The 25,000-nt window shown below is 40.3% G+C and overlaps 1 protein-coding gene and 2 long non-coding RNA genes across 8 annotated transcripts in view; 2 read left to right on the plus strand and 1 right to left on the minus strand.

Annotated features, from left to right (window-relative positions):
- Positions 1-17,005, plus strand: part of cryzl1 (crystallin, zeta (quinone reductase)-like 1) — an 85,787-nt gene extending 68,782 nt beyond the window's left edge. For all 5 annotated transcript variants that reach the window (XM_048603057.1, XM_048603058.1, XM_020532193.2 and 2 more), the window contains 4 exons: positions 7,986-8,104; positions 11,412-11,517; positions 14,958-15,003; positions 16,035-17,005. In XM_048603057.1, coding sequence (XP_048459014.1) covers positions 7,986-8,104; positions 11,412-11,517; positions 14,958-15,003; positions 16,035-16,134 — 371 coding nt within the window. In that variant the 3' untranslated portion in view covers positions 16,135-17,005. The remainder of the gene's footprint in view (positions 1-7,985; positions 8,105-11,411; positions 11,518-14,957; positions 15,004-16,034) is intronic.
- Positions 17,006-19,212: 2,207 nt separating this feature from the next.
- On the plus strand, positions 19,213-20,751 carry LOC125484415. 2 transcript variants are annotated; one of them, XR_007263238.1, is made up of 3 exons: positions 19,213-19,955; positions 20,049-20,190; positions 20,641-20,751. It is a non-coding gene; the product is annotated as an uncharacterized LOC125484415 (long non-coding RNA). The 2 variants fall into 2 exon arrangements; XR_007263239.1 differs by having other exon boundaries at positions 20,049-20,370; positions 20,641-20,742.
- Positions 20,449-24,150, minus strand: LOC125484414. Its single transcript, XR_007263237.1, has 2 exons — positions 23,858-24,150; positions 20,449-21,114 (listed from the first exon to the last, which is right to left on the minus strand). It is a non-coding gene; the product is annotated as an uncharacterized LOC125484414 (long non-coding RNA).
- Between the last annotated feature and the right edge of the window lie 850 nt (positions 24,151-25,000).

Raw genomic sequence — 25,000 nt, forward strand, 5'->3', positions numbered from 1 at the left:
AAGGAGGGAGAAGATTTATTTTCACCTGATTTTTATTTTAGTCCATTTTGTTTTTTATCCCTCTCCCACCTCCATTCCAGAAATTACTATTCCAAGAATATTTTGAGACTGTACAGGAAGCAGTGTGTACCATTTACAACAAAAACAGAAGTTGCTGGAAAAGTGCAGCAGGTCTGGCAGCATCTGTGAAGAGAAATCAGAGTTAATGTTTCGGGCCTGATGACCCTTCCTCAGCCACCGGACCCGAAATGTTAACTCTGATTTCTCTTCATAGTTGCTGCCAGACTTGCTGAGCTTTTCCAGCAATTTCTGTTTTTGTTTTTGTTTCTAATATACAGCATCCACAGTTCTATTGGTTTTTATGTACCACTTACAAGATGCACTGCAGAAATTTTTATTTAATTAAATATCCAATGCCCACCTGAGTGCCTTAATTGAACTTGCCTCTACCACACTTCCAGGCAGTGAGTGCAGTAGCATCTACAAGATGCATTTCCAAAATTTATCAAGCCTCCTTTGGCAACATCTTCTAAAACCCATGATCATTATCATCTAGAAGGACAAGGGCAGCAGATAAATGGGAACATGACCACCTGCAAGCTCTGTTCAAAGACATTCAGACTAGGCACTTCAGCCCCTCAGACCTGCTTCACCATTTGTTATGATCACCGCTGATCTCATCTTAACTCCACTTTTCTGCTTGCTCTCCATAACCCTTCAACCCATTGCTAATTAAAAATCTATCGATCTTCTTCTTAAAATAACTTGATGTCCCAACATCCACTTTGCTTTGGGGTAGTGAATTCCACAGGTTCATGACCCTTTCAGAGAAGTAATTTCAGTTCATGTTTTAAATTTACTTATCCTGAAAAGCATGGCTTCTCATTCTGGATTGCCCTCCATGAGGAAGCATCCTTTTTGTCTATTTTGTCAATCCCTTTTAGCATCTTATATGCTTCAATCAGATCTTCTCTTATTCTTCTTAACTTCAGAGAGTATAGGCCTAAGTTCCTCAATCTTTCTTCGTAAGACAAGCCCCTCATCTCTGAACTGCCTCCGATGCAACTACATCCCTCCTCAAGTAAGGGGACCAAAATTGTACTCAATATTCCATCTGCATTCTCATTAATGCCTTGTACAATTGTAGCAACACATCCCTACTTGAATAATCCACTCCTTTAGCAACAAATGCTAAAATTCCTTATTATTTGCTGTACCTGCTTACTAGATTTTTGCAATTCATGCACTAGGACACCCAGATCTCTCTGTATCAAAGCGCTGTGAAGTTTCTCTCCATTTAGATAATAAGTTGCTTTTCTATTCCTTTGACCAAGATGGGTAACCCCACACTTATCCACATTAAATTTCAATCATAAAGCTATCATATCCATTTGTAAATTTCTTATTCCTTCATAGCAGCTTACTTTTCCACCTATTTTAGTGCCATCTGTAAATTTGCCTATAGTGTTGTCTATCCCTGCATCCAAGTCGTGTGTGTTCGTTCAGTGTTGCTTCATCAAAAATCCTGGAACTTCCTCTCTAACAACATTCTGGGTGTACCTACACCAAATAGACAGCAGTAGTTCAAGAAGGCAGCTCATCAAAACAGCTAGGGATGAGCAATATATGCTGGTCCAGCCAGTAATGCTCACATCCCATGAATGAATAAAAAATCATTCAAGAAGTAAAGGCATCCCTAGGTAGAAGTGATCACAGTATAATTGAATTTTACATCCAGTTGGAAAGGAAGGAGATGGGGTCTAAAACTAGTATTTTAAATAAACTTGAAAATGGGCCACTTTGGGCATGAGAACTGAGGCAGCTGAAGTGGACTGGCATGCTATGCCAATGAATGGATCAATAGACAAGCAACGACAGACACTGAAGGGGATATTTCAGAATACTCGATGTATATTCCTGCTATAAAGAAAACAATCTAAAAGAAGGGTTAACTATAGAAGTAAGGGAAAGCATATAATTGCACAAAGATGAGTGGCAGGACAGAATTGGTGAGAATGACACAAAGGTTAATCAGAAGGAAGAAATTAGAATATGAGTTAGATAGCTAGGAATGTAAAAATGGCAAGTAAGAATTTCTATATGCTCTTAAAAAGGAAAATTTAAGTGAAGTGTTATTGGTCCTGTCACGAGAAAATGGAGATTTAATAGCAGATAAGAAGGAAATAGCTGTTGAAATTAGCAGTTTTCATCTGCCTTCACTGTACATCTTTTCACTGCCTTTTAGTAATAGCTGTAAACAAGAAGGTGAAAGGGAGGAGAGAATTTATCACAATTACAATTAAGACAGACATGGTATGGAGAAAGTTTAGGGCTGACAAGTCTCTGGTTCCAGGTGGACTTCGTCCTCAGGTCTTAAAGTGGTTGCTGGTGATGTAATAGATGGGTTGCTGTTGAGTTTCCAGTTAGTCCATTTTGATTTAGCCTCGTCTCCATCTCCATACCTCTTCCTCATCCCATTAACGGGCTTTGCATTAGTCAATTGGAAAACGCTGTTGATTTATTGGCAGTAGTTAATCAAGGAAAAAACATTGGTAATTTCATGATAGGAAAATGAAACCATTTAATTATGTGTAAGAACACTTTTGGATATAATTTTTAAAAAATTAGCTTGACCTCATGTGGAGAAGGTGTTAAGTAGATCATTAACGGAACTTTAGCTGCGGTCTTAAAAACACTAAGGTCAGGATAAAGAAGGGTGCTTATGACAGATGTCAGTTAGAAAATACAATTGAAAACTAGGCAGAACACAACATTCGGAGGGGAAGTGAAATGGGATATTAGAGAAGCAAAGGGGAATTATCATAAAATACTGGCAACCAACATAAATGGTAACCATGTATGAAGGTATGGGAAAAAGGGAGGTGACTGCTACAAAGTCAAGGTCTAGATCGTTAACATAGATCAGGAAAGGCAAGGTCCTAATACTGACCCCGGAGAATTTAACTCCAAAGTTGTGATAGTGTAGACATAATGGGATGAACAGCCTCTTTCTGCACAGTAATACCTCTGTAATTTTGGATTTAATTGGAAAGAATCAGCATGGTTTCACCAAAGGGAGATCCTGTTTACTGAATCTGTTGAATTTCTTTGAAGGAGTTAAATGCGCATGGATAATAGGACACTGTAAACGGACTGTAGTTTAATTCCTAGAAGGCATTTCTAAGATGCTCCGTCAAAAGTTATTGTGGAAAATAAAAGCTCTTGGTGTACAGGGTAACATATTAGTATGGGTCAAAGACTGGCTGCCTGGGAGAAAATAGAGTATGCATAAGCTGTGAGATAGCAAGAACTGCAGATGCTGGAGTCGGAGAAAGCACAGTGTGGAGCTGGAGGAACACAGCAGGCCAGGCACCATCAGAGGAGCAGGAAAGTTGCCGTTTCGGGTCTGGACCCTTCAGAAATAAAAGAAGGGTCCTGACCTGAAATGTCAACTTTTCTGTTCTCTGATGCTGCTTGGCCTGCTGCGTTCCTCCAGCTCCACACTTTGTTATCTTATGCATAAGCGCGTTTTTTTTTCTGATTGGCAGCATGTGATGGGTAAAGTTCAAAGCATACAACATACTTTTCTACCTTTCTTGGTGCCATCTGTGAATTTAGCTACCATGGCTTTGCACCCCTCATCTAAGTCATTGATATAAATTGTAAAAAGTTGAGGACCAGGCCTATTCAGAAAATTTCTGAAGAAGGGTCCAGACCCGAAACGTCAGCTTTCCTGCTCCCCTGATGTTGCTTGGCCTGCTGTGTTCATCCAGCTCTACACCTTGTTATCACAGTATGTTTTAAGTTTGTTATGGAAAAGGAAAAAAGTGGCCTGCTAAAAAGGCTGTTGAAATCGGGGAAGAAAAATTTTGTTAAAATAAGGCAGGGTTTGGCCAAAGTAGACTGAGAGCAGCTACTTCTGAGTAAATGTACAGCAGATGAATTTGGGCGTGTTTAGGGTGAAATGTTGGAGCAACAAGCCCAGAGAAGCCTGGATGTCCAGGAATATTAAGGACTGAATAGAAAGGAAAAGAGAAACTTTCAACAGATAAGGGAGAAAATCAAGTAGAGCACAAAGTGCAGGGTAGAACTTAAGAAAGCAATTAGGAGAGCAAGAAAGGGGCATGAGAAAACATTGGCAGGTAAGATTAGAGTGAATCTCAAGATAGTCTATAAATATATCAAGTGTAAGAGGATAACCAAGGAAAGAGTTGGGCCCAATCTGTGTGGAGCTAGATGACACTGGCAGGGCGTTAATCAAATGTTTCACATCTGTCTTCACTTGGAAAGGAGGATGCTGATGAAGAATTTGCAAAGAGGGACTGAGAGGTTCTTGAGTAATTTGACATGATAAGTGAGGAGGCATTAGAGGTTTTGGGGTGCTTAAAAGTGAACAAGCCCCAACTCCAGATGAGTTGTAATGCTGGCTGCATGGAAGACCAGGGAGGAAATTACAGCGGCCCTAGCCACAGGGGCGGTGCCAGCTGACTGGAGGACAGATAATGTGGTTCCACTTTTCACAAAGGATAATAGAGATAAACCAGGGAATTACAGATCAATGAGTTTCACATCAGTGGTAGGGAAATTAATGAAGAAAATTCTGCAGAAGAGAATAGGGATAGTCAATATGTCTATGTCAAATGGAAGTCATGCCTAACAAATTTGATTGAATTTTTTGAAGAAGTGACCAGGTGTGTTGTTGTAGTTTATTTGGATTTCAGCAACGCCTTTGACAAAGTCCCACATGGGTGACTGATAAAGAAGATAAAAAGCTCATGGGATCCAGGGTAACTTGGCAAGTTGGATCCAAAATTGGCTTAGTGGTAGGAAACCAAGCAGTGGCATACCACAGGGATCAGTTCTGGGTCCCTTCCCTTATTGTTTGTGATATATAGAAATGATATAGAAGAAAATGTGGGGGAGACAAGAATGTCTACACATGATTATGAAGATAGCTGGGTGATTGACAGTGAGGAAGACGGTCTTAGGTGGATTAGTCAGATGGGCAAATCAGGTGGCAGATGGAATTTAATCCTTACAAGTGTGAGGTGGTGCACTTTGGAAGAAATGACAGGACAAGGCAGTACACAGTGACTGGCAAGACACGAGGAAGCTCGGAGGATCAGAAGGATCTTGGGGCACTTTCCCACAGATTTCTGAAGGGAGCTGCACATGTATTTTTCTTTACTTATTCACAGGATGTGGGTGTCACTGGCTAGGCCAGCATTTATTGCCCAGAAGGCAGTTCAGAGTCAACCGCATTGCTGTGGGTCTGGAGTCACATGTAGGCCAGAACAGGTAAAAATGGCAGTTTTCTTCCCTAAAGGATGTTAGTGAACCAGGTGGGGTTTCCTGACAATCAACAATGGATTCAACGTGATCATCGGATTCTTGATTCCAGATATTTATTGAATTCAAATTCCACCATCTGCCATGGCGGGATTCAAACCTGAGTCCCCAGAACATTGTCTGGGTCTCTAGATTAACAATCCAGCAATAATACCACTAGGCCATCACCTCCCCCAAGAGGGTGGTTGAAAAGACATATAGGACACGACTTAGTCAGTTATTGCAGAGTTTATAAGAGCAGAGATGTACAGACTTTGGTTAAGCCACAGCTGGAGTACTGTGTGCAGTTCTACTCACCACATTATTGGAAGGATGCACTAGAGGTGGTCCAGAGAAGATTCACAAGGATGGTGTCTGGTGAGGTCCAGCTATGAAGATAAGCTTAGGTTGTTTTCTTTGGAGCAGTGAATGCTGAGAGGAAACCTGATTGACATGTAGAATATTGAGGGACTTGGACTGGGAGGATAGAAAGCAGCTGTTCCCCTCTGTTGAAGGGCCAGTAACATTGGGACATACCTTTTAAGGTGAAAGGCTGGAGGTTTAGAAGGGATTTGTGGAAAATGTTTGTCACCCAGAGGGTGACAGGAATCAGAAATGCACTGCCTGGGAGTGTAGTTGAGGCGGGAAACCTCGTAACCTTTAAACTTTGATGACACTTGAATGCCATAACATTTAAAGCTATGGGTCAAATGCTGGAAAGTGATTTAGTGTAGATTTAGAGTTGTTTTTTTTTTCCTCAATGCAGACTTGATGGGCTGAAGGGCCTCTTATTCACTGTATGATTTTATATGTATCTATTAAATGGAGAATTACTGCAAAATTATGAGGTGCAGACGCATTTAGGTGTTCTAGTGCATGAGTCACAAAAAGTTAGTATGTGGTACAGCACATAATCAAGAAGGCTAATACAACACCTCTTTATGCGAGAAATTGGACATCAAAATAAGAATGTTATGCTTCACTTATTCAGGATGTGGAGGTGCCAGTGTTGGACTGGGGTGGGCAAGTTCAGAAGCCCCACTGTTCTGAAAGCTTGTGATTTCAAATAAACCTGTTGGACTATGACCTGGTGTTGTGTCACTTGTTCAGGGCATTGTGGTGAGATCACATGTCGAATACTGTGCATAGCTTTGGTGTCCTTATTTAAAGAAGGGTGTAAATGCATTGTATGTGGATCAGAGGAGGTTTACTAGTTTGAATCCTAGAATGAGCTGGTTGTCTTATGAGTATAGTTTGGACAGTCTGGATAAGTTGGCTTATTTTCACTGGTGTTTAGAGGTGTGACTTGGTTGAAGTTTATAAGATCCTGAATGGTCTTGACAAGTTGGGTGTGGGGCAGTGTTTTAAAATTGGGGGTCACCTCTTCAGGAGGGATGAGGAGCATTTTCTCCTGAGGGTTGTGCAACTTAGCAACACCACAGCCTCAGAAGATGCCAGAGGCAGGGTCATTCGATATTTTTAAAACAGAACTGGATAGATTCTTGTTAGGCTGCACAGTCAAGGGTTACTGGGTGTAGATGGGAATACATCATTTGGAACACAAACCTATTAGCCCAAACTTATTGAATAGGGGAGTGCTTAGAACTGGAACTGCTGCAGTGTGGAAGCAGGCCATTCGGCCCATTGAGTCCACGCCGATCCTGTGAAGAGCATCTCACCCAGACCCAACCCCTACCCTAATTGCCCTAATCCCACATTTCCCATGACTAATCCACCTGGCTTGCACATCCCCGGACGCTATGGGCAATTTAGCATGATCAAGCCACCTTACCTGCGCATCTTTGGACTGTGGGAGGAAGCCGGAGCACCCGGAGGAAATTCATGCAGACACAGGGGGAATGTGCAAACTCCACACAGACTGAGGCTGGAAACGAACCCGGGTCCCTGGCGCTTGAGGGATTGATTGATTTACATTTGTCCCTATTTTTGTATTTTCACATTTTTAATGGATGCTAAATGCGGTCTGTTTCATCCTGGCATTCTGGAATACATTGAGGGTGGGACCGAGCAAATAGTTGAAGAGTACTGATAATAGTTGCAGTTTAGATTTCCTTTGAAAGTAAGCTCTCTTTTGATCTTGAGTAATAAAATTCCCCAGCAACGATGGTGTCGTGTTACATTGTTGCGTCATGGTCCTATGTCAGACTCCATATGAGTCGCAGCCTTAGAACTAAGTGAAACATTGGGCTGATATCAGTCCGGAAATTGTGAACTTTTAGATTGAATTATCTTGAGACATTTCGGTTTAAAGAGCAAACATTTATTGCTGGGAGAAGCTTAGCTATCAGCCCTGTTCACCAGCTACACAAGTTTTGCATTCTCATGAATTAAATCAGACTTTTTTTTTAAAAAAAAAAGTCTTTATTATAGATTCCATAGATTAAGTTTCATTTTGCAAACCAAGGGATTAGAACTCCTTTTCTGTAATTTTGCCTTGCGTATAGATATCGAAAATATGAAATCAACCTTTTTTTTCATGCCAGCATTTTTTGGGCTCATATGGTGGATTTCACTCCCAAAATGGTCTTCAGTGTTTAAAAAGCAAATCAATCCTTGTTTTCTTAGTCTTATTTACCTGCTATTATGAATAGCTGTGGTGTTAACAGTGTGCACTTTGATATTTTGTTGTGTTACAGTGCAGTTGTACAGCAAAGAAGATGAACCAGTTGTCAAACAACATCTCCCACATAAACATGACATCCTCAGTCTTCTGTCTGTTGGAGGTCACTGGGTAACAACAGAGGAGAATCTGCAGGTAATCCAAGAAGCTTACACTATATAGGTCATTTGTAACCTGTCAACGCACACTTCACCAGAAAACAAGACACTAGACTTTGTATGAACTCCAATCATTCATGTTATTCCCAAAAATTAATTTCTGTTAATTTTAGGTTGTGTAGAGAGAGAATGGAGATTCATCTATTAAGTTACAATGCTGTTGTATGGCAAGTTGAAATGGGAAAAAATTAAGGAGGGTATGGTTTAATATCTTTTTGCTTTTTCATTTCTAAACATACTTTACTCGTGCATGACGTGAAACCTGTATCTTTTAAATCCTGATGTAAATGTTATATTTCTGTATCTGATTGTGACTTGCAAGTGGAGGGGTAGGACCTTAACAGCTCCTGTTTCTAAACAGGAATGCCTTCTTAATTTCCTATGTCCCTCTTGACTTTGTATCTTAGTTTGTTTTAACAGGTTTTCTTTTGAATGAGCTCAGTGGAACTAGTTTTCATGATCTAAGTTCTATTGCAGTGTCTTCTGTAACCACGGTGAATGTTTGTGGTATGTTAAAATTTGGTACTCAAGATCAGATGTTAGTAATCGCTTTCGTAACCGTCTTGCCCCTAAGGACTAAATCATTATATTACCAGTTATGCTGTAGATCGTGCTGTATTAGGAGTGTGCATTTCATCTACACTGTCATATAGTTAGAGTAGATTCACAGTTTGTAATGGTCCATTCTTTAAATAACACTGATTTATGCTTTTAGTGTACTCTGCTCCAAGAAATTACTTGCTTTACATTTTTGATCTATCATGTTTGACTTTTAAATTTAGAGCTGACCAACATTAATCAGGCATAAAGCATTCCATAAGTGCAACACTCCCAAACATCACTGTGTTACCAAAAACCACCCTGGTTAAACAGCATGTGCTGTCCTAATAGAAGGAATGTATGGCACTTTCTTTCCCCAACTCGCTGAGCATAATCTCGTAACTCCTTTCTTGTTTCATTTCCTTCATTCTTCTTTCCCTCCTCCCTGCTGCCGTTTCCTTTTTTCCCCTGAACCCTTTAGCCCTGTTGATCTGAATACTACACTTGGCATTGTGTCTCCATATATAACATCCCAGGAGATCAATTAGTTTTTAATAACATGTTTTAAAACAACTACACCACTAACTGGTACAGTATGTGACTCAGATGAATTGCTTTTAAGTCAGAAGGAATCTATTTCCCAACTGTTTCCATGAAGAGTGAGATGAGGAGGAATTTGTTCAGAGTGGTGAGCCTGTAGGATTCTCTGCCACTGAAACGTTGGGGCCAAAACATTGAATGTTTTTAAGGAGGAGTTAGATATGGTTCTTAGAGCCAAAGGGATCAAAGTGAAATTGGAAACAGGATACTAAGTTGGATGGTCAGCCGTGATCATATTGAATAGCAGAGCAGGGCCAAATGGCCTACACCTGTTCCTATTTTCTGCATCTATGTATCTATAATGCTCTCCATTACCACAAGACTTAGCAAATTACTTCAGACAGTCAATAATGTATTTTTGAAGATTAGTCACCATTATAAGGTCTGAAATGATTGTGGAGTGCACCATGGACAAGTTCAGTCCTGTACTTGCACAGGATGTGCATTCACTCAGGCACACACATGAACAACATAGTGCACCTATGCCCCCACCACACACACAGGCACACATGCACCTAGCAATGGTCCCTTGATAGTGATCTGTCAGCCACAGAAACGTCTGTCTGTGCCTCTGACTAGAGAGTCCCCTATCACAAATGACCACTTGGAACATGACATATCCCTCATTATATTCGAGCCAGTCTTGGTACCAGAAACCTGGCTGTCTGTGCTACATTCCCCTGGGAGTCCATTACCCACCTTATTTTTGCAAAACAGCATTCTTGGTTGAGATTGGGATAGCCACAGGAAAACCCTGCACTACCTGCTTCCCTCTCCTACCTTTCCTGGAAGTCACCATTTACCTGACTGTATCTGTGGTTTATCTCCCTTCCTGCAACTGCCATTCATCACACCTGCAGCTCCTGTAAATTCCACACTTCCTCTAACTGCTGCTCCAACCAATCCAATAGGATTCAAAACCAAACGTACTTCCTGCAAACATAATCATCAGTAACATGGGAACTCTCCCTAATCTCCCACATCCAACAGGAAGAACACATCACTCTACTAAAGGCCATCCTTGCACCTTAATCTACAGACCCAGAAAATAGCCCAGTCTTACTACTCTCAAAACACAGCTCCAGGTTAACTTAGTACCAATGTTTTATATTTTAAGTTTAATCAAGAGATAGTTCTCAATAAAAACATATAATCAAAAAGAGCCCACTCTACTCACTGTTGTAGATTTACAAAAAAAATGATAAGGTCCTTGGAACTGTTGCTGAACAAAGGGTCCTTGGAGTGCAGGTTCATAATTCCTTGAAAGTGGAGTTGCGGGTAGATAGGATAGTGAAGAAGGCATTTGGAATGCTTGCCTTTATTGGTCAGTGCATTGAGTATAGGAGTTGGGAGGTAATATTGAGGCTGTATAGGACATTGATTCCATCACTTTGGAGTATTGTGAGCAATTCTGGTCTCCTGCCTATAGGAAGGATGTTGTGAAATTTAGAAAGGGTTCAGAGGATGTTGCCAGGGTTGGAGGGTTTGAGCTGTAGGGAGAGGCTGAATAGGCTGGAGCTATTTTCCCTGGAGAGTCTGAGGCTGAGGAGTGATCTTTCATAGAGGTTTATAAAATCATGAGGGGCACGGATAGGGTGAATAGACAAGGTCTTTTCCCCAGGGTGGGGGAGTCCAAAAATATAGGACATAGGTTTAAGGTGAGAGGGGAATGACATCTAAGGCACCAAAGGGGCAACTTTTTTCACATAGAGGGTGGTGCGTGAATGGAATGAGCTGCCAGAGGGAGTGGTGGAATCTGGTACGATTACCCATCCTTTTAAATGTTGTATTGAATAGGAAGGGTTTAGAGGGATATGGACCAAATGCCAGCAAATGGGACTAGATTTATATAGGATATCTGGTCGGCATGGATGAGTTGGACGGAAGGGTCTATTTCTGTGTTCTACATCCCTATGACTCTAGGAAAGTACAATTGACCTTCTTTAACTTAGGTGTGAAAGCCCTTCATAGCACTCCTACTGCCATTAAATTAACTAAATTAACTAAATTGCACACCAGGAAAACAAACATTGACAGGCAAGCAGAATTTGAAGTGTGCAGAAATTTCCATATTTGATCGATGTTACAATTGTCATATTATAGTTTGGTATCACTTTTTAACCGATTAATTTCTCCTTTCACAGCTGGATCCTCCAGATAGTCAATTTCTATTTCGTAAAGCAGCAACCATTTCATTCCTAAATGAGGAAGTGTGGCAACTATCAAACATGCATCAAGGGAAGTATCTGCGTATCCTTTCTTGGCACTGTTTGGAAGATTTCAGACCTTGAGTTAACAGTACCCGATAATTTTAAGAACTGAATAACAAGACCTACATTTTTACAGTATGCATGCAATATTTCTACTAGTGTTTGTTATCAACAGTCAAAAATAATAATTTTGCAACATAAAGTTTCCAACTCTTGCTAGATGTTTGATCTTGTGATGCTTGTTCAAATGTCAGTTGCTTGAAGTTTGTCAATGTTGCATTTTCATTATGAAAGTAAAGTTCCCCTGTGGTGAAGTATCTGTGCTGCCCATGAGGCTATAAAAAGATCATTGGCTGAGGGGAGCTGGATTTCAGGAAATTTCTTGAGTGCCCTATGAATGGTTTTTACGAGGTGAACTCTCTACTCACACAATGTCCGCCTCCTCTTTTCTGCCTCATTTCCACCCCACCCCCGCCACGCACATTTTCATGGCCACCATTTTCTCATCCCACTACTAAGAAATTGAAAGCAGTCACTTTTTATGCATCAGACAAAAGTAGAAAATTCTTGATACTCGGCAAGTCATAAAGCTGTATAGCACAGAAACAGACCCTTTTGTCCAACCCGTCCGTGCCAAACAGATATTCTATATTAATGTAGTCCCGTTTGCCAGCATTTAGCCCATATCCCTTTAAACCCTTCCTATTCAAATGCCCATCCAGATGCTTTCTAAGTGTTGTAGTCATAGCAGCTGCCTCCACCACCTCTGGCAGCTCATTCTATACATGCACCACCTCTGCGTGAAAAAGTTGCCCCTCAGGCCCCTTTTATATTTTACTCCTCTCACCTTAAACCTACATCTTCTAGTTTTGGACTCTCTCTTACACCAGGAAAAGCTCTCAGCTGTTCACCCTATCCATGCCCTTCATGGTTTTATAAACCTCTAAAGTTACCCCTCAGTCTCTAACACTACAGGAAAAAAGTTAGACAGCATCTGGGAGGGTTGACAACTCTGCCAAATGACAGGTACTAGAAGTGAAAAATCTGGAATTTGAATGCCATTTCATGAAAAATGCAAGGCAAAATTACATTCACAGTGAAACAGAAATCTGTTGAAGTTGCAGCTCCTGCTACTACTATGAACGGAGAACTGACTCGGGCAAACTCTAGAGGTAAAGAGTAAGCTTGGAACAAATCAAGAAAGCAGTTTGGAGTATGAAATTTAAATAGTTGGTGCTGGTGCCTTAAATACAAATAGCCATTGTCTGAGTACTTTCCAGCATGGGGCTTGGCCTCTGGCATAGCCTGACTTACTGCTTTGGAAATTTGTCATCACCCAATTGCTATCAGAACTAGCTCTGCCTCCTGTCATTGGTTCACTGGCAGTGTTCATTAACTGAATTCCTATTTTTCTCCTGAACTGAACACTGCACTGTGTTATCTTCAATTCCAGCAGACTTCAGGACAATGCAGAGGGGTTGGCAACCCTGAATATACATGAATCACTGGATAGAAATCATTGTACATTACCTATACCATGGTGTATGATACATGTTTATGCATTGTTTGCTTAAGTTTCCATCTGATTAAAGAAGCAATTGTCAGTCTGATAATTCAGTTCCCTCTGTTTCTAACCAATAGATTAATTGCCTGAGTTTCAGTTTTTCCCCATCATTTATTACTTTTTCCCAAAATATGTTGTACAACATGTGGTGCTTTATATTTTTGGCACTAATTTAACATGCAGTTGCCCAGTGAGTACAGAATTGTCATTTTAGGGATTAACTTCAGGCTGGTACAAAATGATATGTGATTGAACAAAGACTTTTGCAGCTGTTCTCACCCATTAGTGTTTTCCAATGGTACAATGTGGCTGCAGTAAGTAAACAAATATAAAAGAAAGGCAGGGTGGGAAGTGTAGTCTGGGCAAGTCACTCAAATGGCATATTTCCATGCTATAACTGGATTCGGTGATATTCGGACTAAGTACCACGTCTATATCTCTTTCACTTAGACAAGCAGAATGCATTATGCTTAAATACATGCGCCTCTTTCTGCTCAATGGGTTCGAATGCTTGAAACTTGAATAGTTAAAATAAACAAGTGAGCATTAAACACTTCAGCATTTTTTGAGTTTTAAAAGTTTTAAATATGTTTGAACTGGTTGCAGTTACCCTCTCCATGCAGTTCCATACCTGTTGCCCAAAGCTAGGCTGGGGCAGTTTTGGCTTCAATTATACTGCATATTTTGTGTTGCTGTGCAGCTAAAACCATTCAGTATTCAGAATGAGTAGTGTAACTATGCTATAAAGTCTCAGCGTTAACAAATGTGTTGGGGGAGGGGTCAAATACAGAGACATGTGGATGGATACTTTCCAACCTTTTGTCTCCAGATGTACAAAATTTTGCTTCTGTTCTATCAGTAACTGCTCTATTACTAGTTTAAATTAAAACTGGTTCCCTGATTGTTGCTTTCATTCTGTCAGTGATAAAATACTAATTTAGAAGTTGTGTATTTTGTGACGGCAAATCCTTGCTTTCTGAAGAATATAATGAGGCCTGAAGGCTTTGCTCTGTATTCTACATATCTATGTCAGTGGACAAGCAGTGGGCTGCATTGAACTCATCTTCTCTTTTTCTGCAAATCTTCTCCTCTCCTTGGTGAAGATTTTGGTTTTGACTTTTTCTGTCCCTGCCAATGCCAACATGAATGTTCTTATTGTGTGAATCTAGGTGGCAAGCAACAGGCTACTCAAATGTAGGAAACAAAATCAAGCATAAGCTTACCCTGGAACATCGTTTCTCTCACATGTTCGGGTGTAAATGACTGGATGACGGCCAGCAAGAGCAGAAACTGTGATCTGTATTTCGCAACCAGCCTCCCCATCAAAACCCAGCCAGTAACTTAGCCAACACCCAGCCCAGTAACACAGTTTATTGCAGCTGGTTGTAGTCTGCATACCTTCACTTCCACTAACTTTGATGGACTCATCAGACCTATGATCAAATCTGTGACTTTTTCTGGTAGTCTGTTTAAGCTCAACCAATCTCTGACTTAAATTAACATGTTTAGAGTGCATCCCTGGCATTTTCATAAGTGTGTATGTCTCTCTCTCTCTGCACTCCCCGAGCCCCACAACCCCACAACCCCACAACATGCTTGTGTTTTCCTTTACCTGACTGGTTCTTTTTGTCCTCTTTTTCACATTTCCACGAAAAAAAGGAAAGATTTTCATGATCATCACATTGAAGCTTAGGACATGCATATCAGACTGACGAGAGGAACAATTCTCAAATGGTGAAATGATTATAATAACAAAACATCCAAGGTCAGCAATCTGATGTTAAGAATGCAATCATTTAGCAGTAGGGAAGATACATTGTACAAAATTCTTCAAATGTGTATCCATTGTTTTCCCTTCATGTGATGTTTCACATTTTGTCACGCTGAACTTTATACTCCTGAATGCCATTGTCTAGATATTTTGAAAGACGTGATGGAGAAGCTGGCCAGTGGAACCTTTCGGTAATCGTTTTGATACTTGTTCTAGCCTTTCTTGAGGTTGCACTTTACAGACCACTCACTGGAAATGGAAGCAGACGTGTGAGCCAGTTTGTTACAAAGCATCAGTGTCATGCCCACTGTTGGCCTGTCCATCCCTGCCTCCATTACAATTTTGAGGGTCAGAGACATCAAGTGGGCCTCCGTCCCATGGCCCAATGGAGGCCTTTAAATTAGCTTTTAATGCCCAATTAAGGGCCTCATCCTGTGACAACTCTGACGTACCGGTAGCAGGCAGGGCTGATACCCAGCAAAATTAACCATGCTGGCCAGTTAAAGGCATGGTGGGGTCCTTGTCAAACAAAGAACGCTGCTCCTCCCCCAGCCGACCCCACCCCACTTGACTCCATATCAATTGGAGGCCATGCCCACTGTTTAGAGTTCCACATCTATTCTTCCCTTCAATGTGCAACATGCCCCCTCATCCACTCACTGGGCCTGTATATACTAAAACATAACTAAATGCCCTGGTCCATTGTTGTACTCCAGATCTTTACCTTACACTAGTACCAGCACAGCTTTTGTAATTGGCTGGCAGTTCAGTGAGGTGAGACATCTTCTCGCGGATGGGTTGTCACCCAAAAAATTAAAATGGGACAGGCTAGCTCGATGAGTGCGGCTAACCCTTGACATAAAAGCTGAGATGTGGGAGTCTGCTGTCAACATTTAATTCAGTTCACTTTGAAAGACAATTAGCTAATAAATCAGTAATCGAGCTAGGTGCTATGATTAAGTTCTACCTCTAGTAAATATATATGCAAAAGTTATACTACACATTTCCCTTAAAATTCACAGCAAAAATGCAGTCTTCGGTATTTGATTAGTTATATAATTATCTTTAAAATACACATTAGGTGATGAGGTGAAAACCATAACCTATTATCTAAACATTTTAGGCATCAGTTTGCCTCATTTCCTAAAGAAAAAAAATGTAAAAGGTATTTTGAAGACTTTGCACAATGTCTAGACATTTCTAACTGCTTGTCTCTTTTCAGGCCTCAGTTGGATGAACCCATTCCAATATATGAAGCCTCAGTTGCTATGGAGATGGTTCAGAAGAAACAAGTCAAGAAAAAACAAATTGTTCGGCTCTGAAACAGTGTCATGATAACTAATTTCTGCAAACAGCCAAAAGACTGGTGTTGATTCCCAAAGCATTTGTGTTATTCTGGGCAAATCGACAGCTTCAATTCCACTTCAATACTTGAATATTATAGCCACCTGTTTCCTTACAATGCTGTCATATGTACCATCTAACAGAAAAGCTGATCATTTTTAATGACAAGAATGTGGTTCACTACATATACTTGACCTCAAGACTAATTTCAAATTGTTTTGAAACCCTCTGAAATCATGCAAAAAGATTCAATTTTGCTAATTTCCAGCTTACACTGCCTCTTGTCAACAGAGTGGTTGATGCTAAGTGTTGCATCAACTAATTAGACTGGATCAGTAGAATATAGGATTGCAGTAGCATAGCTTGGTGTCTACAAGGTCAGTTTGGTAATGTCATGCTCTTACAGAAACAGTCCAGTTGGAATGAGCTGGATTGAATTTAATGGTGAGTCCTACCATTGTCATTTGATACTGCAACGGCTCCCTAACTATAACCACACTGGAAACAAAAAAGCAACTTTTTACTTTGGACATTTTTAAACTATTTTGAAGCAGCACCATGTAGCCTTTCTCTCTGCTTCCATAGCAAGAGTGAAAACAAATTAGCTAAATTTGGCTCTGTACCAACAAGTTCTTCTAAAATAAACATTTTTTTCTTTCAGGGCTGGTTAGTGTGAATTGTTTATAGTTCCCTGCACTAGTTTAGTCAAGCATGTTGGCTCAAGCCTGAGCCTTTGTAATCCCAGTGAAATCATTGTCTGCTTTGGGCTAAAGCAATTCTCAGTCCAGCAGTTTCTGACAATTATAGAAAGAAGTTGAATGGGCAATAAATAAAAGTTCTAGAAAGCTTGCTTGCTGAAGTGTCTTTTTCTTGTTAGCTGTGTCAATAAGAACAGATGCTTGAAATTCTATACAAACTCAACAAAAGGAAAATGTATGCTTTCTGGAGCTGTTGATATTGAGCTGATACAAGGCAAAAATGGTTTGTAAAATTTTCAACTAGTTCTAATGAATTTTAAAATATTTTCCAAAAAAAAATTCTAAACAATTCCAGGTGATTGGAAAAGAGCCAACTATGCCATCTAGCAGTAAGTGGTGGGGATCTGGAATGCACTGCCTATGAATGTGTTGGAGGCAGGTTTAGTCACGACTTTCAAAAGGCAGCTGAAGAGAAGGTATTTAAGAGGAATACAGGGATAAGCTAGGAAAGTGGGATGAACTGAGCCGCTCTTGCAGAGAACGGGGTTGAATGGCCTCTTTGTGCTGTAATCATTCCGTGTCTTTATTCCATGATTCTATGGCTACCCAAACTTCAACCCCTCACTGTCATGTAAAATATGTCATGTGTATTTGTATTTTATAAACATTTAATCCCAGCACATGGCTAATGTTGGTAAAATAAGTGGTCATGCAACTAATACTTACTGCCAAAAATTGTACAGATCAAGGCCAGAGAACTGCACCTATGTAATGAAATCCCATTCAGATATGGTTTTGGGTTGGGGAACGGCTCAGAACAAACTTCTGATTAAATTAAAAATTTATTTTACATAAACAGTACTTTTTTTTTCCCTCAAAGTTGGGGTGGAAATAGTTTTGCAGTAACTGCTGCTAACAGCTGTATATTTCTTAGAACTTTTTTTAAAAATAATTCAGTCACTAAAATTTTTGAAGTAAATTTCAATGGTTGTACCAATACAAAAAAAAACCTACTGTTTATACATAAGAAATATTTCATTTGCCAGTGTTTTTCACTTTTTTGGATGATGCCATTCTAGCTGTTGAGTGTCCTTGTGCCAGATCCGTAAATAGCAGCATTGGAAGAGGACCAGTAATTTTCCTGTTGCTTAGCATTTCTTTACAAATTAAATATCATTAGTTGTTAGTTTCTCAAAATAACTGAAAAGCTGGCAATGAAGCACAAATTCATAGTAAGATTCAATCTTCCTTGAAAGTGGACATTTTCAGCCTACAGTGTTTATGGTGCTAAAAATTCTGTTCAGTATTGGGAGCTGGTGATAACAGTCATGTTCGGTGAATTAACATACTTAATTAACATGCCATCTATGCTAACCTTTAGTTATGCTGAATTTTAGAACCAGGATAATATTGTCAATGTTTAAAAATATTACGTGGGTTTGTTAAATTACTGAATTAATAGCACCAAATAACATAAAATTGAAGAACGTCCTGTGTTAAATTTATTGACTGTGTTGAATTGACTGTCCTCAACTTAATGCGCCTACAACCAGCTCTATTATCTCTGGAATCCCTCCTTTTAAGTGAAATAAATTCTTTCAATTGCGATTGAGTAATTTGGATAGGAAACTGTATTTGTGATTGGTAAGGACACGATGGAACTTGATGCCATGTCTGCCACAAATGATCGTTGATGGAGGTGATAGTCATACAACACAGAAACAGACCCTTCAATCCACTCGTTCATGCCAGCCAGGTTTCCTACAATGAACTAGTCTTATTTGCCTGTGTTTGGCCCAAATCACTCTAAACCTTTTCCTAGTCATGTGCTTATCCAAATTTTTTAAAATATTATTATTGTATTTGCCTCTGTTATGTCCTCCGGCAGCTCATTCCTACACAGCCACATGTGACATCCCAACACCTATACTCAAATGTTCTGACCAATGCAGGCGTGTGCCAAATGCCCTTTTTCACCACCCTACCTGTGATGCCACATTCCAAGGAAATGTGTACCTGTACCTCCAGGTCCCTCTTTAACAATGCTACTCAGCATCCTGGGTTGTGTAAGTCCTGCCCCAGTTTGTCATATCAAAATGCAACACCTTGCATTTACCTAAATTAATTGCCATCTGCCATTCCTTGGCCTATTGGCCCAGCTGGTCAAGATCTCGTTGCACTGTTAGATAACCTCCTTCACTTTCCAGTGAACACCAGTTTTGGTATCTTGTGCAAGCTTACTAACCATGCCTCCTATATTCTCATCCAAATCGTTAATACAAATGACGAACAACAGTGGACCCTTGGGGCTGATCACAGGCCTCCAGTCCAAACAACCCTCTACCACCATCCTCTGTCTCCTACCGTCAAGCAAATTTGTATCCAGTTGGCTCGCTCTTCCTGGATCCCATGTGATCTAACCTTACTAATCAGTCTACCAAGTGGAACCTTGTCAAACTTCTGTATTCAAGTGCATTTAAGATTATTTTTCTCCAACCTTTTCTCCTCTTACCAAGTACAGATTTCAGCCAGGGTACAGTTTCAAAGCACTGGCTTTTCTCTTCATCCAAGTGTCATTTTCATCTAAACTGTAATTTTGGCAACTTGTTCCACAGTGAAATAGAGTTGCATTTAACTTGTCTTTATCTACTATTCATGTATGTATGTAACAGCCACTGTTTACAATCCCCTTATCAGCAATCTCTCCCTCTAAAATGTCAACTTCCAACACAGATCAAGATTTGCATATGGTTTTCTCTTCAGTGACTTAAGTGCAAAATCAGATGGTGCAATTTATCCACTGTTGCTTTGAGGAAACTTATTTTTCCTCTTTGTTTGGATGTCGTGGAGCAACACACCATCCTAAGAGATTCTGAGACTAAACACTAAGGGGAGGAAGCAGTGTAAGCTATTATGAACAGGCTTTATGATAAAATAATGATAATCAGAGAGCAAAGACAGTTACTTATGTTTTGTTGTGGCTATTTCTCCTCCTCCTCCCCTGAAGCTATCATTATTTGCTAAGAATTGGACAGTCGCTGGACCTACTGATAGGTCAGCAGTGAAATCATTGTTCATTTGAGAGTCTCCACAGAGTGTGGGTAAGAACAGCATGTACTTATTCAAACTCAGGACAAATGTTTTCCTGCAGCTGTAAAGGATAACAGCTCTGGCTCATTCTCTCCCATCTACAGGCAACACAACAGCAGTTAATTGAAGATAACAAGGTGTAGAGCTGGATGAACACAGCAGGCCGAGCAGGAAAGCTGACGTTTCGGGTCGAGACCCTTCTCCAGCATCGGCAGTTCCTACTATCTTTGTAGCAGTTAATTGAAGGTGTAATCAAAATTAGTCCTGTTCCGTTCCTCTCCTGTTGTACCTGTGTACATTTTTTAAAGGGTGCATCTACTTACCTTTTCCGGTAGTGTGCCTCATACAGCCATTGGCAAACAAAATTAGCTAAACTAGTCCAGATCAGGATTCTTCAGGTCCATGTGACTCAACTATTTGCTGCAGGTACAGTTTTTTTGTATAGCTATTTTCTAATCAACCTGTTCAGAGATGTTATGACAGACCTCTAGATGAGACCTCAACTGATAGACAATTGATCAGATTTAATAGGTTTAACTACAAAATGTACAATACACACGTTTTGATTCATTACATAGGTAAGTTTTGTTAAATATCAGAAAAATAGCCACTTTAAAGCAACAGTAGTTTCATTGTTGAGAACCTAACAATACATACTTAAACTGGATGTGTCACTCCTCCTTTCTTTTATTCCAGGGGCAAGGCAATAATTCACTGGAGGGGTTCCAATGTAATCAAGCCCTAAGAACAAATTATATCTGAGGAACTACTGTCCTAGATCACTGTGCAACACTTCCCTTTGATTTTCCATTGTCTGCTGTAGGGAGTTCATACTGATCATCTTTCCAGTTTTTCATTAATTACAGCAGAATGACTATTTACTGTAGTTTTTTTTTCAAAAAAAAAAAAGACATTCACAATAAATCATTAAATAAGCAATGTGGTCTTCCCAGAGCCAAACACCTGTTCAAGTCTGATCACCGATTACAGTCAAGCAACAGGGACTATTGCCAATGATCCACTTTCTGATCATCATCTGGGAAGAGTAACTCTCATATTTTGTAATACTTCAGCTGAAGCTTGCAGTATCTTTAGTTCTTCTCCTTGCAGCTTTACCACCAGCTCCAGATGGTCTGAAATCTCAACAACTTCATTCAATAGTCTGGAAATCTGCCAAGATGAAAACAAAATAATGAAAAAAAACTCACTTAAGTAAAACATTAAAACTGTTTGGAAACCTAGGCTCTCCAGTCATCCTGCCAACCCCATAAAATTTGTCAATCCTTCCAACATAGTTTCGTCACCCTACACGGCAGTGCTAGCCATTCGTATGACAGATGTGAAGGACCTAATGAAGCTCACTGAGTTTAATCAAAAGAAACTATTTGACATTCTTGATTTGAGTATATATACTGCAGTTGCTAAATGGGGAAAAGTGGAGCTTAGGTATTCTTAGCTCTTCTTGCTGAGCATTACCAACCACATCATATAAGCTATCAACATCCTGGGACAATATCCAGGCTTGGGCTAACAAGTACTAAGTAACATCACGCCACACAAATGTCAGGCAATGACCATCTTCAGTGAGAGACAACTTAACCACCACCCCTTGACATTCAATAGTGTTACCATCACTGTATCTTCCACTATCAAAATCCCGGGGGTTACCAGAAACTCAACTGGACTCACTGTATAAAAACAGTGGCTACACAAGCAGGTCAGAGACTAGAAACATTGTAGAAAGAAAATCACCTCATGACTCCCCAAACTTTGTCCAATATTTACAAGGTCCAGTTGAGCAGTGCAATGGAATACTCAACTTCAGCAACACTCAAGATGCTGGACACCAATGAGGACAAAGCAGCCCACTTCACTGTTACTGCATCCACATCCACTCCTTCGACCACCGATACTCTGTACACACTGTACGTTACTAGCTACATAATGCACTGAAGAAATTCACCTAAGATCTTCTAACGGCATTTTCCAAGCCATGGCCACATCCATCCAGAAGGACAAGGGCAGCGGATTCATGGGAACACCGCCACCTGCAAGTTCCTCTCCAAACCACTTACCATCGACCTGGAAATCTATCACTGTTGCTGGATCAAAATCCAGAAACTTGCTCCCTAACGGCATTGCGACCTACAGCAAGCACATGGACAGCAACTCACCATCACCTTCTCAAGGGCAATTAAGGATGGGCAATAAATGCTGACCCAGCTGAAACCCACATCCCACAAGTGAATAAAACATTAAAAAATTAGAGGTGGGCAACAAATGCTGGACTCGCCAGTGAATGAATAAAACTATCCCAATTGTCCCTAGTACTTGCTTTTCCCATGCATTCTAAAGCATTTGCAGACAAAGAGCAAGAACCAGCTGGAACTAGAAAATACAGTTTAAAAATTGCCACCCATTTGGGATGGAGGTAAGAATTTTTTTTTTCCCCTGAGTCTTGAGAGTCTTTGGAATTATCTTAACAATAGTGTGGACAAGGTAGATTCATTGGATATTTTTAAAGCAGATTCGTGACTGACATGGGAGTCGAAGGTTATCAGACTTTGGCCTCAGCTCCACATTCTTGCCAAAATCAGGTCATGATCTTATTCAATGGCAGAGCAGGCTTGAGGGGCCAAATGGCCTAGTCCTATTCCAATTCCTTGTTTGTGTATGTTGAGCAGGGCCGATCTCTCCATTTTGGCCAATGTTACTCTTCACTTTGCCACTGAATCATACAGTAAGAGTTTATTCAAGGTAGTCCAAAATAAGTAATATCAGGCTCAAAACAGATGCTGTTAAACCTGCTGATTTACCCTGGCACTAATTTCAGATCACGAGTATCCGAAGCACTTTGCTTTTATTGTAATCTGGTAGTTTCTCCAAATCCACGTAAAGTGAGTTTGCCCGGTGTAATTTAAAAAATGCAGATATTACTTGCAAGAGGTCATTCAGGATTTTGCAAGCTTAAGTTTGGAGCCCAATCAGGCATGAAAAGCAATTTACATTTGCTAACGTTTTGGAGAAGAGATAGAGGAGTCAAGCCTCTGTGATATTAACTCATCTCTGGCCACATTTCTGCATTGCTGTTGGATTCAGTGCAGAACTCTATTTAAGTACTTTCTTTTACTTTCTTTGTACCTCAAAATAGTGCTGGATTGTGACAACAGAACACCTTTCACTGTATCTCCCTAGATATATGTGATAATAAATAAATCGTTCATCGCCACTCATCTTGATGAATTAAGGGGCAGACATGACGGGTAAAATAGCCAGCTCCTTTTTTTTTAGGTTCTTACGATACAGGGGCCCATCACCCCGTTGCTGATTCTTTGAAGGAGTTGCCCAGTAAGTCTCTCTACTTCCTGATAGCCCTATAAAATTTTCCTTTTCAAGTATATAGCCAATTCCCTTTTGAAAATTATTAGGTTTACTTTCACCACCTTTTCAGGCAATGCATTTGAGATCATTTCAGTTGCACTGCCTAAAAACAAAAACATCTCCTCTGACTCTTTTGATCTTGAATCTGTATCCTCTGGTTTTAGTGACCCACTCATCTGTGGGAATAATCTCAATTTACTGATTCTTAACAAGACCACTCACAATTTTGAGAACTTCCAAAATCTTCCCTTAGCCTTCTCTGTTTGAAGTTTCTCAAGGGTGTCCCACATAACTGAAATCCCTCATTATTCTGCTAAGTGACCTCTGCAGTCCCTCCACATACTTAACATCTTCCCTAAACGGTGATGCTCAGAACTGTACACAATATGCTGGTTGAAGATTACCAGGATTTTAGAAACTTTGCGCATAATTTGCTCATTTGCTTTCATACCCCATGGATCTCTTTAGAAACTCAGGATCCCATGTATCGTTGGCATGATAAAGTGAAATATCACAAGGTAAGAACACTCACTTTTTGCATTGCCTTCTGGTTTTCATTGATTAGGTGGAAACAGATTTTTTCCGCAAGCTTTAAACTGCCCAACTCATTATCATCAGTGATAGACAGGCCAAGCAAGATCTTCTTCCTCTGTGAACTGCAAGACACAAAGAATCAATCAATCATTCATTGTGCACCATCCTCCCAGAGAGTGGCAGTAGGAAGTTCTTCTCTTACATGTCTCTGACATGGAACTGTTTGAGTTCTTTCCTTTCCAGACTCACCATGGGGCAGCACAGTGGCTAGCACTGCTGCCACACAGCACCAGGGATCCTGGTTCAATTCCACTCTCGGGCGACTGTCTGTGTGACATTTGCACATTCTCCCCATGTCTGCGTGGGTCTCCTCCAGTGATTTAGTTTCCTCCTACAGTCCAAAGATGTGCAGGCTAGGTGGATTGGCCATGGGAAATGCAGGGTTATGGGGTGGATCTGGGAGGGAGGGTTGGTGTTGACTTGATGGGCCAAATGGCCTGTTTCCCCACTGTATGGATTCTATGATTGTTTCACATTATGTTCTCGGAACATAAGCAACCCTAACAGAGTGAGTTTTATTCCTAACTACCTTGAAATGCTGATGGCTTTTCTCCTTAGTCCACTAATGATGCTAACCACATTAGGTAGGAAATTGGTCCAGTTACAAAGGAAGGAGTGAAACAATACAACAGGAATGGGTCATTCAACCACCCAAGCTTATTCTGCCATTCAACTAGACCATGACTGATCTTTATCACAACTCCACTTACTCACTGTTGTTCCACATCTGCTGAAATCTTTAATAAAAAGCATTCAATTTCAGTCCTGAAATGTTCAATGACTCAGCCTCCACAGCCTTTGGGGAGTTCCGGATTTCACTCCTAAACACATCTCTAACTTTTAAAATTACCATCTTGTTCTCAATTCCCCCACCTGAGGCAACAATTTCCCTAAACTCCTGCTATCAAATCTCTTTATCATTTTAATTAGTTCAGTTAAATCACCTCAAACATTCTAAACTCAAGCAAACATATTTCTACAGCTTGCTTGTATAATTTAACCCCTTTGAGCCCTGGCAACATTCAGGCAAGTTTGCCAACATATACTTCCTCAAGTTCCACGTGCAAAACTGAATACAATC

This window comes from Rhincodon typus, chromosome 11, assembly GCF_021869965.1.
Source record: "Rhincodon typus isolate 14 chromosome 11, sRhiTyp1.1, whole genome shotgun sequence".
Taxonomy (NCBI): domain Eukaryota; kingdom Metazoa; phylum Chordata; class Chondrichthyes; order Orectolobiformes; family Rhincodontidae; genus Rhincodon; species Rhincodon typus.